Genomic DNA, 16,734 nt, shown 5'->3' with positions numbered 1-16,734 from the left:
CTGCGCCACCAGGGAGGGCCCTGGGCAGTAGTTTTTAAATCACCTCCAAACCCCCTTATACTGTGCTTGGGACTATGGCTTTTACTACCTTATCTATTAATTAGCAAGTCTGAATTGAAATAGAAACCTGTCCATGGAGCCTGGTGCCATCCTGAGACTCTGTTTTGGGTTTGTATTATTCAGGAACACATACTGACTTTAAGATTTTCTGTTACTTTTCCTCATTGTGAATTACTGATATGGAAAGGGCTAACATGGTAATTCTGCTGTTTCTCATTATGTATACCTTTAACCAGTAGGGATCTGATAATAACGTCTAGGAATGAGGTGGGGGGAGAAAGAGAGCAGTAACAGTTTAAATAGTGTGGGTGGTTTCATGTGTGTTGTGTGAGAAAGTTATAGTGTGATCTGGGAGAGGTCACTGTGCTCTTTTCCTTTCTGAGCTTCAGTTGCCTATGCCTCTCGTTTGTGCTATTCTGGAGTTTTTAAGATACATTTTTAAAGCTGTCAAGGCCTCTAAACATAAACCAGCTATTTATTTGATACTTAGCTCAGGAAACACTAAAAAACTGACCCACACAGCACAGCACCAGACTGTTTGGAATCTATGGAAAGTAAATACACAGATTTTCTGGTGCCTCCCCACAACTTACAAGAGCATGCGTCTGACCATTTTTGATTTTCGCCTTGTTTTTGACCTTAGTAGCTAAATCCTATGTGAAGATATTACACCACATATAAGATGTTATCTTTTAGGGCCTCTCTGGTGGCCTAATGGTTAAGTCTCAATACTATTACTGCTGCAGCCTGAGTTCAGTCCCCAGCCAGGGAGCTAACCCAGTTATGGCACAGCAGACTTCACCTGTCTCACCCTCTGCTCCCTTCAGCAGTTTATTTGCCTGTTCTGCTCCCTAATCTATGTCTGGTGAATCCTCTTACCACTGCATCTCTGACCTATACCCCAGTTCTATGCAAAAAAAGGAAAAAAAGAGTTATTCTTTATATATTTCTTTATTATTTTTAAAGATTTATTTAGGCATACAGAACTGGGGTACAAGCCAGAGGGGCAGGGGCAGTAAGAGGATTTGTCAGAGACAAAGTGGGGAGCAGAGCAGGCAGGTTGACAAGTACATTGCTGAGGGGGGCAGCGGGCAAGGCAGGAGAGGTCTGCTGCGCCATGTGGGTCACCTTCCTGGCCAGATCGAACTCGTGCTGAAGTAGCTTTAGCTTCATCATAGTGCTGTGCTTTAACCTGCTGTGCCACCGGGGAGGGTCCAGCATTCTGGATTTTAAAAGGTTAAGGACACAAAAACCAAATGCAATTTGTTCATCTTGACTGGATCCCGGATCAAGGGAAAACAACTATAATAAGAAGCTTGGAACAATTGGGGAAATTCAAAGATGGAATGGATAGCAAATGACAGAGAGTATACATTGTTGAAGGTATCACAATGGTGGTGTTGTTGGATGGGAGAATATCCTTACTTTTAGGAGTTGTTTTGTGAAAGTATTGGGTTGTTGGAAAAGTTATGACGTATTGTGATTTTTCTGATAACCCAATATTTAGACCTAGTTTGTTGTCATGTCCCCAACTCCCTTTTACCAAAAAAAAAAAAAAAAAAAAAAAAAAAAAAAAAAAAAAAAAAAAAAAAAGAGAGAGAGAGAAAAGAAAAGTGTGGGTATACAGCCACTAGTGATGAGTACACATTCTAAGGATGTGTTGTTAAGCAGTTTGGCTGTTGTGCTGATGCAAACCTAGATGGCATAGCCTGCTGCACTTTAAAATTTTCTATAATGGAAAACTTCAAAATAAGAATACTAGCATAATATGTGATCCTAGGTTGGGTCCTGGATCAGAGAAGAAAAAAATTCTTTTTTCTTTTACTATAATGAATTTTGATAGTGTAGTTGACAAACTTTGAATGAAATTTATAATATAGCTAGTAGTATTTAAGAATGTTAAATATCCCAATATTGCTAACAGTGGTTATGACAGGGTATGTCTTTGTTCTTCAAAAATAGACACTGATGTGTTCATGAATAGAGAGACATAGTGTGTATAGTTCACTCTCAGGGTTTTAGGAAAACGTGTTTGTGTGTATGACAGCCAGCTGAGAGAATACTATCACAATTATAGGGAAAAAAGCCAGCATTTGGTGAATCTGAGGGAAAGGGTTTATGGCATTCTTTGTATTATTGTTTAAGCTTTCTGAACATCTTATATCATGTTAAAAGAAAATTTTTTTTATAAAGGTAGAAAGAGAAATTTGAGGGGGAATCTAAAGGGGAGTTTAGAGAACTGACTTGAGTTCTGGGGGGACTTGGTTCCTCACTTTTCTTTCAGGCCAGTTCCATGATTTTACATCTAATTTCAACTCCTTGGGTTTTTATAGGCTCATTTGTTAAATAAAGGGTTTGAATGGATAGATTTCAAAGAAATTGTCAAACTTAGAAATGTCTAAGATATAACTTAGTCTCTGTTTTTTTGTTGCTGTTATTTTAAAGAACATGATGCAGGGCTCAATTTACACCGCCAGGTGGCCTCAGTTCACCTTGATCCGTGTGTAAAGGATTGCTCTTTTCTGTTTTGGGCCACATTTCCCAGAATCCTGGCCCTTTTCCTCATGTTATCCCTTGTTGCTGTTGACATTTCACCATAAATTTCATTGCTGTTGTTCTTTGACTTTCTCCCTACTGTTATTTTAGGCCTGGAGAAGACAGGTATTGCTTAAAACAATCTGGAGGTGGGTTTGCCCCCTGCCAAGTTGAGCACCCTGCAAGCCACCTCTCACAAGGGGCTGCTGGGAGGGAGAGATTTGCTATGTCATATGCTCTGATTTGGGCCAGAGGACTGAGGACAACTAGATATGTGTGAGCATAGTAACCTTGAGTTTCTGCCCTGGCTAATACACCTGTAAGAGAGGGTTTGTAGCCCTGGACATACAGACATACTTACTTGCTTAATTTGTGCTCTATGAGGCCTTGGCTTACTGGTGCCAGATGAAGAAGTGATGCTGCCACATGAAGAATAGGATCGGAAGAGGAAATGCAGATGCCTAATGAGCACTAGGAAAAAATATTCAACCTCATTAGTCATTGAAGAAAAACAAGAGAACAGAGAAGCAAAGTTCAGTAGAGACATTCAGCATGCTATGGGAGTCCAGCTGCTTGCTGCCTGCCTGGACTCAGAGCGGCCTGACTAGGAAAAGTAGGAGTGAGGACTTATTCTCAGCTTCCCTGGTTTGTTGTCAGATACAGCTAGATAAGGTGATATGGCATAGTATATAAGGAATGCTCATGAAATCTTAGTCATAATCTTTGGGTGGTTATTTCCTTCTTAAAAAAACCTACATGATGGGATTATGGTGATGGCACACGGGTGATTTGGTGATGGGGAACCCGCGGGGATTACAATCGAGATGGAAAAAAAAATGTACAAAGTGATGTAAAAATAAACTTTTGTAATAATAATAAAAAAAAAACCTACATGAAGCGCAAAGGGTGAAAACACCAAGTACTCAGTACTCAGTGCTATCATTGTTTGGTTAAATGGATACATTCCGGCCCTCCCTGGTGGCGCAGCGGGTTAAAGCACTGCACTAAGAAGCTTAAGCCACTTCCACATGAGTTCGATCCCCGCCTGCCCCGAGGAGATCCACATGACGCGGCAGACCTCTCCTGACTTGCCTGCTGCTCTCCTCAGCAGTGTACTTCGACAATCTGCCTGTTCTGCTCCCCACTCTGTCCCTGGTGAATCCCTCTCACCCTCTGCATCTCTGGCCTGTACCCTAGTTCTGTATGAATAAATAAATAAATCTTAAAAAAAAAAAAGGATACATTCCTGTAGTATGAAGAGTGTCTACATCTGTGTGATCTATGTGGTTTACCCATTTTGGAAAGCAATTGGGTAGTTTTTTTTTTAAGCTTATTTATTTTTATGCATACAAGAACTGGGGTACAGGCCAGAGGTGAAGTGGGTGAGAGGGCTTACCAGAGACAGAGTGGGAAGCAGAACAGGCAGACTAACTGAAATACACTGCTGAGGGGAGAGCAGTGGGCAGGTCAGGCGAGGTCTGCTGTGCCATGTGGGTCAGCTCCCTGGCAGGGAATCAAACTTGTGCTGCAGTGGCTGCAGACAGCTTCATAGTACTGTGCTTTAACTGTTACACCACCAGGGAGGACCTGGAATTAGGTAGTTTTAAGGACTTTAACAAGTGTTCTTACTCTTTGGAAAAGTACTCAGGAGTGCATGTAAATTTATTTGTGGTAATTTTCCTGGAGCAAAAAGTTGAAAGCCATCTATTCACCAATGAAAGAATAGCTAACCAAATTATGGCATAGCCACACAGAGCTTACACAGCAATCATTTAAAAGAGATTGGGGTGGGGGAGGAGAGTGGAGGGGAGGATTTTGTAAAGAATCAGGGACATAAAAGATGAAAATCTAGCAAGTCTGGATTTACCACTGTCTTAATTATTCTAGTGTTTTCAGGTTAGGAGTGATTTTCCTTTTTTAGGTGTTCAATTTTTTTCTTAGATCCTCACATTTTTAAATAAGGTTTTTTGAAAATTAAAAAAAATTTATATATACAGAACTGTGGTGCAGGCCAGAGGTGCAGGGGCAGTAAGAGGACTTAGCAGAGACAGAGCAGGGAGCAGAACAGAACAGGAGATCTACTGAAGCACACTGCTGAGGGGAGCAGCCATCAGGCCAGGAGAGGTCACCTTTGGGGCCCGGGCACTGAAGCAGCTGCAGCTGGCTTGCAATGCTGCACTCCAGCACCTTGTGCCACCAGGGACAGAGGCTTTTTTTTTTTTTTTTTTTTTTTTAAGAAATAACAAATAAGAGTTGGGAAGCCTGCCACAGGGGGGCATCTGGGAGCCCTCTCACTCAGCCTGGATTTTCTCCTTTTTCTGCTGGCCAGTTGTATCAGCAAAACCCAAGGTGCATAACCGTCAACCCCGAATTAACTCATTTGTGGAAGTGGCTGTGGATGGGCTCCCCAGTGAGACCAAGAAGACTGGGAAGCGAATTGGCAGCTCGGAGCTTCTCTGGAATGAGATCATCATTTTGTAAGCACAAGCCCCTTCTATTTGAATGAAGTTAAGGGGGAAAGACAAGTGCTTGAAGGCGGTGCAGATGAACCGGGCTTCCTGCGTGGCCTCTACCTCCCCTGCCTTTGGTGCCTTAGGCGCGTCTCCCCAGGTGTTTCTCCGTCACTGAGCTCACAGAGCCTTCATTATTAGCTAGATGGTTATGGGGTCAGTTATGGGGGAAAGGGCCTGTGAGTGTCTTTCTGTTTGAGTCCTCCTTTCTGCCCCCCAAGATGTCGGTGGTATAGTTTATCTGTCTTCTAAGTTAGAGGAGTGATTGATCTGCTCAATGTGATAACTCAAGTGTTTGTTTTCCAGGAATGTCACGGCCCAGAGTCATTTAGATTTGAAGGTCTGGAGCTGCCATACTTTGAGAAATGAACTGCTAGGCACCGCCTCTGTCAACCTTTCCAATGTCCTAAAGAACAATGGGGGCAAAAGTACGTAAGACATCTGATTTAGGGGTGGTTGATGGATATGATTATTTTTTTGGTGGTGGGAGGAGAAGGATTGGATGGTGTGGATTCCTCACAACACATGGATAAACCTGCTGATGCAGTTTTCTCCAGGACCAGGGTCTCAGGACCTGCTGCCCTTAGGTGTGGTTCTCTCCACCTTCACTATGGGATTCACTGGATTGGTGGATGTGTCCCAGGAAGCCTTCCTCAGGGGTGAATGCCCTCCGTCTACTTCTGCCTCATTTTACCTGATCTCAGAGACATGTGGCATGTAGAATCAAACCTCCAATGCCTTCAGCTTAAGTCATTGCTCTCCTAGTCTGAGGCCTCACACAAAACAAAGCTCTGTGTGTACGTGTGTGTTTGGTGTGTTACAAATAACTGAGTGCCCTGTGCTTAGTAGGCACTCAGTAAACATTTAGTGGATGTGAGTCGCATGATGGAAACTCTTAATTATTCAGGCTGCCTCTGCCGCATGGAACTCTAAACCCAAATGTCTGTTCATTGCTTTTTGTGGTCAGTGGCATAACCCGTGGCTATGGTATCTGGACCCTCCCTCATAAAGCCTCAATTCAGAACAGCACTGTTTGTGACAAGGGAAGGCCACAGAAAGAAAGGGTCCTTTTTCTCTGAGGTCTGCTGTCTAGAAAACATTTTCTGAAAGTGATTTAGCTGAGGAGAATGAGGGTGGGGAGGGTTGCATTCTGGGGAGAGTGCCCTATAGACTACTAAGGCCCTTATATTCGAGCTCATCCTTTCTGACCTACTTGCCTGGTCTTTTTCTTGGGGAACTTGGTGCTGGTCTCAGGAATTGTTTAAAAACAGGGATATGCCCCAATTTTTTTTAAGTTGATTTTTTTTAAAAAAAGATTTATTTATTTATGAATCCAGAACTGGGGTACAGGCCAGAGGTGCAGGGACAGTGAGAGGATTCACTAGAGACAGAGTGGGGAGCAGGACTGGCAGACAGATGAAGTACACTGCTGAGGGGAGCAGAGGGCGGGTCAGGAGAGGTCTGCCATGCCATGCAGATCACCTCTGGGGCGGGAGATCAAACTCTCACTGAAGTGGCTCCTGCTAACTTGCAGTGCTGCGCCTTAACCCATTGTGCCACCACATGAAGGTTATGGGAAACAGTGTGAAGGGTGAAGCGCTTTATTATGGGTGGCTTTCTCCCTGACCCACTGCATTCTACTTGAATATAAATGACCCTGGAGAAAGTGTTCCTTTCCATTTAGTATAAAGGCTTCTAAAACTGCCCCTATTTTTTTTTTTATTACAAAAGTTTATTTTTATATCATTTTGTACATTATTTTTTTCCCATCTCGATTGTAATCCCCATGGGTTTCCCATCACCAAATCACCCCTGTGCCACCACCATTCTCCCCCCCCCCCGTTTTTGATCCCATTCCCCACTCCACCCCCACAAAATGTCTGTGGTATATGGTTGTTCATTATTTTTGTTATTTTCTGGTCTGGTCCATTATACTCCTGCTATGAGTGAAACCATCCAGTATTTTTCTTTCTCTTTCTGGCTTATCTCACTAAGCATGATCTTTTCCAGCTCCATCCAAGTTGCTGCAAAAGACATGTGTTTCTCTTTTTTGGTTGCTGAGTAATATTCCATTGTATATATGTACCACATCTTTCTAATCCAGTCATCTACTTTTGGGCATTTGGGCTGCTTCCATGTTTTTCCAATTGTAAATTAAGCAGCAATAAACATGGGGGTACTGGTTTCTTTTTGAATCAGTGTTTTTGTGTCTTTTGGGTAGATACCTAGGAGTGGGATTGCTGGGTCGTAGGGAAGCTCTATGTTTAGCAGTTTGAGGAACCTCCAAACAGTTTTCCATAGTGGTTGTACTAGTTTGCATTCCCACCAGCATAAAACTGCCCCTATTTTAATTCCATTTTCTGCACCAAACTCTAGCCTACCTTTTTTCATTTTGTAATCAAGGAGGTTTATACTTAAAGCATTATTTAGAAATGTCCTGGTGGGCATTTTTCACATGAAGATCAGCAGCCAAAGGTAGTTGTCCCTCTTTTCTTCATTGGTCTCACTGTTGACGTGGGTATGGTGAGGTCCCATGAATTCTTTGTACAGATGGGTGCCTGTACCCCTGTATCATATACCCTGTTGACAACCAGTGTTAACTCAAAACAAAAAGTAATTGTAGAAAAACTGGAAATGACCCTAAAGTACATGCTCAAAAATAAATTTTCCTGTAAGCACAGCACTTAGTGACAATTAGTGTCAGCATTTTCACATATACCCTTCTAAGTTTTTAAAATATATACTTATATTTATTAGCTTATGTAGTTATGTTTCTTAACAAAATATAATTACATACTAGGTTTATATAAATTAAGCATTATGTATTTAATAGTATATACTATGTTCAAATGTATGATATAATATATAACATATTAATACATTGTATTTAAGACCTCAGTGAAACATTGCAATCATATGCCGCATATTTTGCAACATGCTTTTTTTCTCTTTAAAATGTGTTTTTTCGTTAAACTGTCACTTTTTTTTTAAAGATTTATTTATTTATTCGTACAGAACAGGGGTACAGGCCAGAGATGCGGAGGGTGAGAGGATTCACCAGAGATAGAGCGGGAAGCAGAACAGGCAGATCGATTAAGTACACTGCTGAGGGGAGCAGTGGGCGGGTCAGGAGAGGTCTGCCACGCCATGTGGTCACCTCCGGGGCAGGCGGCAATCGAACTCATGCGGACGTGGCTTTAGCTTCTTGGTGCAGTGCTTTAACCCACCAGGGAGGGCCCACTTTTTTGTTTTTAACTGTGATACAATACACATCATATAAATTTGTCTTTGCAATCATTTTAAAGTGCAGTGTTCAGTGTTGTTAAGAGCATTGTTGTGTGGCCATCAGTACCATCCATAGCCAGAACATTTTCGTCTTCTCAAACTTAAAGTCTATACTTAAAACACCTCCGCTTTTATTCTCTCCCTCAGCCCTCTGCCCGAAATTATTCACCTTTGTGTTTATTTGAAATCTGATTACTCTGCATACCACATGTAAGTGGGATCAAACAGTATTTGCCCTTTTGTGTCTTATTTCACTCCACATGTCCTTGTTGGTCGCTTGTTGTAGCATCTATTAGAATCCTCTTTTTTTTTTTTTTTTTTAAAGATTATTTATGCATACAGAACAAAGGTACAGAACAGAGGTGCAGGGGTAAGGGTTCACCAGAGACAGAGTAGGGAGCAAGGCAGACAGTTTACTGAAATACACTGCTGAGAGGAGCAGTGGGTGAGACAGGAGAGATCTGCTGGGCCATGTGGGTCAGCTCCCTAGTATGGAATCGAACTCTGCTGCAATGACTGTGGATAGCTTCATAGTAATATGCTTTAACCCATTGCTTTACTAGGGAGGGCCCCATACCATATCTTCTTGATCATTCATCTGTTTAGGGACATTTATGTTATTTGTATACCTTAGCTATTGTAGATAGTGCCTTAGTACTTACTGACTAATCCTATCATTTGCCCAATTCTTTGTGTGTTTTCTAAGGTTGGTAATTTTGCTCACTCTGGATATTTGGACCTATTTGAGGACTTTCTGTTTCATCTGTTGTTTTACTAGCATTTTCAAATCACGCTGTCTTATTTTATTTTTTTATTTTTTTTAGTGAGTTTCTTCATACGTTATTTTTAAATTTTTATTTTATAACAGTTTATTTTTACAACATTTTGTACATTTTTTTTTTTCATCTCAATTGTAATCCCCACGGGTTTCCTATCACCAAGTCACCCGTGCATTCCCCCTCCCCCCATTTTTTATCCCATTCCCCACTCCACCCCCACAAAATGTCTCTGGTATATGGTTGTGCGTTAATCTTGTTATTTTCTTGCCTGGTCCATTATACTCCTGCTATGAGTGAAACCATCCGGTATTTTTCTTTCTCTTTCTGGTTTATCTCACTATGTCTTAGTTATTTTAATGTTAAAATGTTTGATACCTGACATTTCAAGTTTCTGTTATTTTCAAAATTTTCCCACCTCTTTCTTCTTCACATCCTGACATTATCACATGATTTAAATTACTTTGTCAGGTTGTCCCCAATTCCTGCCTTTTGGGTTTAATATCTGCGACATGATTAGCATTCTGCCTTGTATAAAGTTAATTTATGGAGAATTTCCATACTGTGTCTTCCTGTCCAGAAACATGGAAGATTTCTAGATTATAATTTTTAAAAATAATATAATAGTTTATTTTTACATCATGTTGTGCATTTTTCCAGCTCAGTTGTAATCCCTGTGGACTTCCCATCACCAAATCACCTGTGTGGTATCACCATAGTCTAGATTATAATTTTAAAGTAACCTTTAGATACTCTTTCAATTAAAAAAATGTTTTTTTGACATTTTCAATGATATCTTTTCCTATGGTGTTTTCTAACTTTGTGTTTACTGTTTTCAGTAGCTTGGTAGACATTTGTATGGTTTCTAAGGTTGATAATTTTGCTCACTCTTAAGAGATAATTATCCTTTCTCTTATAAGCTGCTTTGCATATAGCTTCCTGTTTTCATGGTGGTCAGGTGGGCATCCTGCCCTGTTTAATAATTGTGCCCCCAGTGATTCTTTTTCAGGTGTCAGCTTAGGTGTTGGTGACCTGCATTCTTGGTTTATTCATCACTTTTTTTTTTTGTTTTTAAATCAGGAAGGATGTTGATATCTCAGCAAATACATTTTTTAAATAGCCATTGGGTTACAACTGAGATGAAAAAATGTACAAAATGAAGAATAATGTAAAAAATGTATTTATAAATGAAAAATAAATTAAAAAATAGCCATTGTGTTAATATGATTTTTCTTCTTTCAATTTATGATACTGATTTCCAATCTTAGAATTTCTAGAATGTATCAATTGCTCATGGTAGATTATTCCTTGAAAATTTTGTTAGAAGTGCTTGTGCATATTTTCTTTGGGGATTTTCCATCTTTATCCATAAGTGACATTTGTCTGTAGCTTTGTACTATTTCTGTCAACTTTGGAATTGAGACTAAGCTAATTTTATAAAGTAAATTGAAGCGCTTTCCAACTTTGGGAACAGGCTCTATAACATGAGAATTATCTGTTCCATGAATGCAGGAAAGAGCTCACCCATAAAACCAGCTGGGTTTGGCAGCTTTCTTTGAAATAATTCTTTGATGACTTTTTCAGTATTTTCCCCATAATGATTGGTTTGTTCAGCTTTTCTGATTCATCTTGCTTCAAGTTAGCTAATTCATATTTTCTGAGAAAATTGTTTCATGAGATTTTTTTTTCAAATTTATTAGCATAAAAATTTGAAATAGCACTCTTATTTTAAAAAATGTTTCTTATTTTTCTCACTTAAAAATTTTGGTATTTGTATCTCCCCCCTACCCTTTTTTTCTCTTGGCTGGAATAAACACTGTTGGTTTTTTATGTTGTTTTTCACAGGACAACTTTTGGATTTGTTTACCAATTTTACCATATTGTCTAATATTTACTTCCACTTAAACTTTATTCACTGTTCTAAAGTATTTGTTTTAGATCTGCTTGCCTTTCTCTTTCTCCTTCTTTCCCTCCCTCCCTTTATAGCTTTTTGAGTTGAAAACTTAGTGCATTCGTTTTTGTCCTTTATTGGTTAAGAATGAAAAAAATTCTAATTTTGATCCTGTCTTTGTTATTTTCTTTTAAAAAAGTTTGTGTATCACATCCTAAATGAGTTTTTCATTTTTTAAAGATTTATTTATGTTGAAATACACTGCTGAGAGGAGCAGTGGGCAGGTCAGGAGAAGTCTGCTGTGCCATGTGGGTCACCTCCCTGGCTAGGAATTAAACTCATGCTGCAGAGTTCACTAGTGCTGTGCGCCACCAGGGAAGGCCCTCAGTGAGTTTTTATATACGCTCCATTTGTGTAGTAATCACTCAGATAAAAATATAGGAAGTTCCCAGGGCCACAGAAGGTTTCCCATGTCCCTTTCAGTTGGCATGTCCTTCCCCCACCCTGGATAATCATTTTTCTGATTTCTGTCACTACCCATTACTTATGTCTATTTTTGAATTTCATCCATTGAAATCATACAGCATCATATCTGTGAAAATCATCTATGCTTTTACATGTAATGGTCGTTTGCTTTTTTTTTTTTTCCTGGAATCAGACTACCTGGTTTGAATCCTGATTCCTCCAGCTTTATGGCAATTAGATAGCAGTTAACCTCTCTGTCTGTTTCCTCATCTGTAAAGTGTTTTGAGATACAGGGAACTAACAGTACCTGGCACATGAAATACTATGTAGTAGTGGTAGTAATTCTATCTCTTTGATAATTTCTGAAGATTGGGAGATTCAAACTCTGTTTTCTGATGTGGCATCATCTCCTTGCCTAAATGAGAGGCAACCCTGTGATTGAGCCAAGAGAGGATTCTAAGACTAGACAAGAGCAAAACATTGTGGGGGGAGGGGTGGTGTGCAGGAAGCAGGCTGTCATTGACGGGGTGTTTAGCACCCAGACTTTGCTCCTGCATTCTTAGGGGAGCTTTTGCTGGGCTAGAAATGTTTCTGAGCACTGTGTTGAGTGCAGTTATGTAGGGGAGTGGATCACAATATGTTTGTTACTCTTCTCCTGGTAGCCTGCGCTCTGGAAACAGCTTTTCATGGGAAAGGCCTGTAGGGTAGCGTTGCCCTACCTGGCATTTTTTTCAGCTCCATTAGACATAATTCAGACATTCATTCACTCCCCTCTTTGCTCCTGGGCAACCTGGAAGGTGACTGGGAGACCCTGATGGCTGTGTCATGCCTCCCCCTGGCAGGGACCTCAGTTTGCTTTCAGTCCTGTAGTTGCTATCAGCCTGGGCTGACCCTGCAGGATGTTGACCTGTGGCTGCAAATGGGACTTGACCAAAAGTACAGGTTTGACCCTTCAGAGAGCTCCTGTCATCTCTGTGTGCAGACAGATTTGGAGGTTGGATATTGATTTGAAAAACTTTCTAATTAGGGAAATTTTCAAATAGAAATCCCATCACCCAGCTTTAGGAGTCCCTAGCATCTGTTTCATCTGTACCCACCACTGAATGATAGTAGTTTCTTTCTAGTAGCAGATAAGGTCCTATACTTCATTTTCCCATGTAGTCTCCTCTCCTGTAGCTGGTCTCAATAATTACAGACCCTACCATGTCCTCCTACTTTTAGGGAGGGAAAAGTAGTGTGAAGTAATGTTTTAAACATCTTTTCTCTGGTTTTGAAATTACTTGGAAGAAGATAAAAAGTAATTTCAAAATCAGAGAAAAGACATAAGAACAGGACAAAAATCTTTCCATACCTGTCATCAAAACTTGATGTTCTGATGCATTTGCCTTAATATTGTCTCTGCACATACCTGTGTACTCTGTACACACCTGTAGCTTTCTGAATCATTTTATAGTAAATTACAAACCTCATACTTTATTTCTCAACACTTGTGTCTTTTTCCTAACAAGAACCACTGTACACTTCATCTAATCAAGAAACTGAATGTTTTTACAATATTGTTTTATCTAATTCAAACTTTCAATTGTTGCACCAGTGCACTTACAGTGAATTCATTTTGGATCAGGGACCCCTTGCAAGATTCTGCATCACTGTTAGTGTTCGTGTATTCTTAGGCCTGGGACCAGTTCCTGAGCCTATTTTTGTCTTTCTCGACACTGTCATTGCTGAAGAGCATAGGCCAGACTTTCTGTAGAATCCCCTCACTTTGGTTTTGTCTGTTCCCTCACCATTGGATTCGGAGCACATATTTTTGAGAGGAACACCTCCAAGGCCATGCTTGTTCTTCTCAGCACCTGGCATCAGTTTCATTTTCAGTGACCACAGCTGTGATCGTCTCCGTATAGGTGGTGTCTGCTGGCCTCTGTAACACTGCTGCACTGTAACATTGCTCTTCTCTCTTTATAACTAGGAAGCAATTTATGGGGAAATACTCTGAGACAGTATAAATATCTGTTCTTCATCACACCTTCACCCACTTGATTTTTTGCATTAATTAATGGTTTTTGTCTGATTCATTTGTTAGCATGATGGCTGCCAGCTCTCTCCACTCCCAGTCTGATTATGCCTGCTACATTTATTCCTTGATGTACTGTAAGGAAGACCTAGTCCTTCTTAATTTATGCTTGTGTGTGTACATTATTAAAATCATCTCCGGGATTCTTATTTTTATTCAGTGGGTTATAAATTAAAGATTCCTTCAATGGCTGGTTTGGCCTCACAGGTGCCTCCTTAAGCTTACTCTTAGATCCTTTGGGCATGCCATCTTCATCATAGTTTTTCTCAAACATATAGAATTTGCAATATGACAAAAGGAGCCCTTAAAAATCTGAAAAGGTGGGCCCTCCCTGGTGGTGCAGCGGGTTAAAGCACAGCACTGAGAAGCTAAAGCCACTTACGCACGAGTTCGATCCCCACCTGCCCCGGAGGTGACCACATGGCGTGGCAGACCTCTCCTGACCCACCCGCTGCTCCCCTCAGCAGTGTACTTCGTTAATCTGCCTGTTCTGCTCCCCACTCTGTCTCTGGTGAATCCTCTCAGCCTCCGCATCTGGCCTGTACCCCAGTTCTGTATGCACAAATAAATCTTTAAAAAAAAAATCTGAAAAGGTAAAGAAAAATGATAAGGACCTTTAGATAATCCAGTGGTTTTCCAAGCATGGTCCATTCCCAGCAGCTTGGGCATCACCTGGAAACATATTAAAAAATGAAAGCTCTCAGACTCTATCCTAGTCCTACAGACTTAGAAATTCTGGGGGTTGGGCCCAGCCATCTGTTTTTCTTTAAAGATTTATTTATTTATGCATACAGAACTAGGGTGCAGGCCAGAAGTGCAGGGACGGTGAGAGGATTCACCAGAGACAGAGTGGGGAGCAGGACAGGCAGACAGATGAAGTACACTTCTCAGGGGAGCAGAGGGCGGGTCAGGAGAGGTCTGCTGTGCCATGTGGGTCACCACCGGGGTGGGATCGAATGCATGCTGAAATGGCTTTAGCTTCTTAGTGCTGTGCTTTAACCCGCTGCGCCACCAGGGAGGGCCTTTTATTCAACATGAGTTTGTTCCAGTGTATGGTGTGTGGTTGTATTTTTTTTCCTGATGGGTTTTGCACAATGTCTCACTGTCTTTATTGGTGGGAGTGTCACCATCATGTTGGACATGTGTCTTCAAAGTTTTATTGACTCTTGAACCTTTGTCTTCCCGGTGGTCTTGATATATGTGTCTCACATGTGTGTACACATGCACACACAGCATGCATATCACATGCACATAGGAATGCGACTACTGCTAAGTCTACAAATCAAGCGCTGCAAGTTGATCCTGACACTTCCCCCTTTACGTGCAACTCCACGGATTTCTCCTAATCTTCCTCTATTCCATTTGAGAACATGGGTTCTTAACATCAGCCACATTCTCTCCATTCTGCAAGGCATAGAAAGGCAATTTGAGAAGTACTGTAGCCACACCATTGTGAAATGAAGTAGATTTTGAAAAGCTCCGCAGACTTACGCTTTTCTTTTTCTGGGTATGTCTTTTCTTTCCCCAGGTGTGTGTCCCAGATTTAAAAAAGAAAAAGACAGAAAGCAAACAGCAACCTATTTGTTTAAAAATCTTATAAGCAATGGGTTGTTACGGCTTTTAACAGCCCAAGAACAGATAGACCAGTCATGGGGTTCCCTGCCCTTGCCACTTTGCAAGGCTGGAGTGTTCTGGTGGGTGGGCTGTGCGTGTTGGGGAGGTATGCCTGACAGACAGTGCATGCCTTTATTTTAAAGTAAGCAAAGCACTGTTATTCCAGTTTTTCAACTGGAAGGTAAATAAAACTACTGATCCATAGAACTGTAGTTAGGAGAAGTGAGAAAATAGGAAAAAAAGTACTTTTCAGTTAAAAACAATTTTGAATTTAAATTTGAAAAAGTATTTCCTGTTTCTTCAGCTGAGGAGGAGTTGGGCAAGGGACAAAATGAAAGGCAGTTTGTGACTCTCTTGTCACCTGGTAGGGAGTTAATATTTACGACAAAGCTGTGAACTTCAAACCTTGAATAGGCCCCATGGTGGAAATGACTAAACCCATCCCACATCACCAGTTATTTGTATGAATTTGGTAAACCCTAAGACCTAGTTATTTGGATCTGGTAGAAGCTTCCAGAACATTTCTGAGAAATTTTCTGTTACTCCCAAAATTTAAAAGTTTTTAATGTTTTTTTCTCATGAGTAAACGCATTATGTGCTCCCCAAACTGAAAATATTACTGTTATTTTTCTGATACTGATCGATATCCCATAAAAAAATAGGCAAAAATCTTTCTGTATGTTTAGTATGTAAGGAATGTCTCTGAACTCTTGATACATATTTGAAAGCTTATTCATTCCTCCTTCACATCTTGAAGTGGATTGCATTGCCACCCACTTTGATGAGGAAATGCAGGCAGATGTTACAGAACTTGCCCAAGGTGACCCTTAGGTGGTGGCAGAGTTGGGACTAAGCACAGATCTTCTGCACAGGCCCGTCGCCCATCAGAATTACTTCCCAAAAGGTTAAAATCACTTGAAATTTATCTCTATCTACTCTTGTTCACATTCTGATCTATACCCATTAAGTGTTGGGGGGTATATGTAACTTTTATTCTTTAAATGGAAACATCCTATACCTATTGCTTTGTAACTGCTTTCACTTTTGTGAAAACACTTTTTTTTTTTCATCTTAGGGAAACCAGGATCACTTTTAATGGCTGCAGCAGCATTTTGGGAATATGAAGGCATCATAGTTTTTAATCAGTCTTTTGTTGTTGGCAAATTCAACTTCATGCTTTCAAGTAAAACCTTACCATAAGTTCTTACAAAGCATTCTTTGTACTAGTGCCTGCTTTCTTCCCAGCTTAGTGTAGTAAATTCCCCAGGTATGCAATTCATTGCTGGGTCAGAGGGCAGGTATGTTTCAAGTTTTTTTTTGATGCCTGTGTCCTAGGGCCACGCCAGACCTGTTCACATACTCTGTGTGTGTGTGTGTGCATGCGTGCCCCTTGCCCCCTACCCCCTCATCCTATCCTCTGTGGCACTGGACTGACAGAACTTATGCTTACAGAACTGGGGTACAAGCCAGAGGTGCAGGGGTGGTGAGAGGCTTCACCAGAGACAGAGTGGGGAGCAGAGCAGG

The 16,734-nt window shown here is 40.8% G+C and overlaps 1 protein-coding gene across 2 annotated transcripts in view; it reads left to right on the top strand.

Moving 5' to 3' along the window:
* Positions 1–16,734, top strand: part of WWP2 (WW domain containing E3 ubiquitin protein ligase 2) — a 115,221-nt gene that overhangs the window by 1,724 nt on the left and 96,763 nt on the right. The window contains exons 2-3 of one of the 2 annotated variants that reach the window (XM_004690420.2): positions 4,925–5,072; positions 5,412–5,533. In XM_004690420.2, the coding sequence (XP_004690477.1) occupies positions 4,925–5,072; positions 5,412–5,533 (270 nt within the window). Of the gene's footprint in view, positions 1–4,924; positions 5,073–5,411; positions 5,534–16,734 lie in introns of those variants that run through there. The other variant, XM_012730680.1, reaches the window with a different exon arrangement.

Source organism: Condylura cristata, unplaced genomic scaffold (assembly GCF_000260355.1).
Source record: "Condylura cristata isolate star-nosed mole 26May11 unplaced genomic scaffold, ConCri1.0 scaffold00028, whole genome shotgun sequence".
Taxonomy (NCBI): Eukaryota; Metazoa; Chordata; class Mammalia; order Eulipotyphla; family Talpidae; genus Condylura; species Condylura cristata.
Note: the sequence above shows the minus strand (reverse complement) of the source record. Positions and strands in the feature narration are given on the sequence as shown.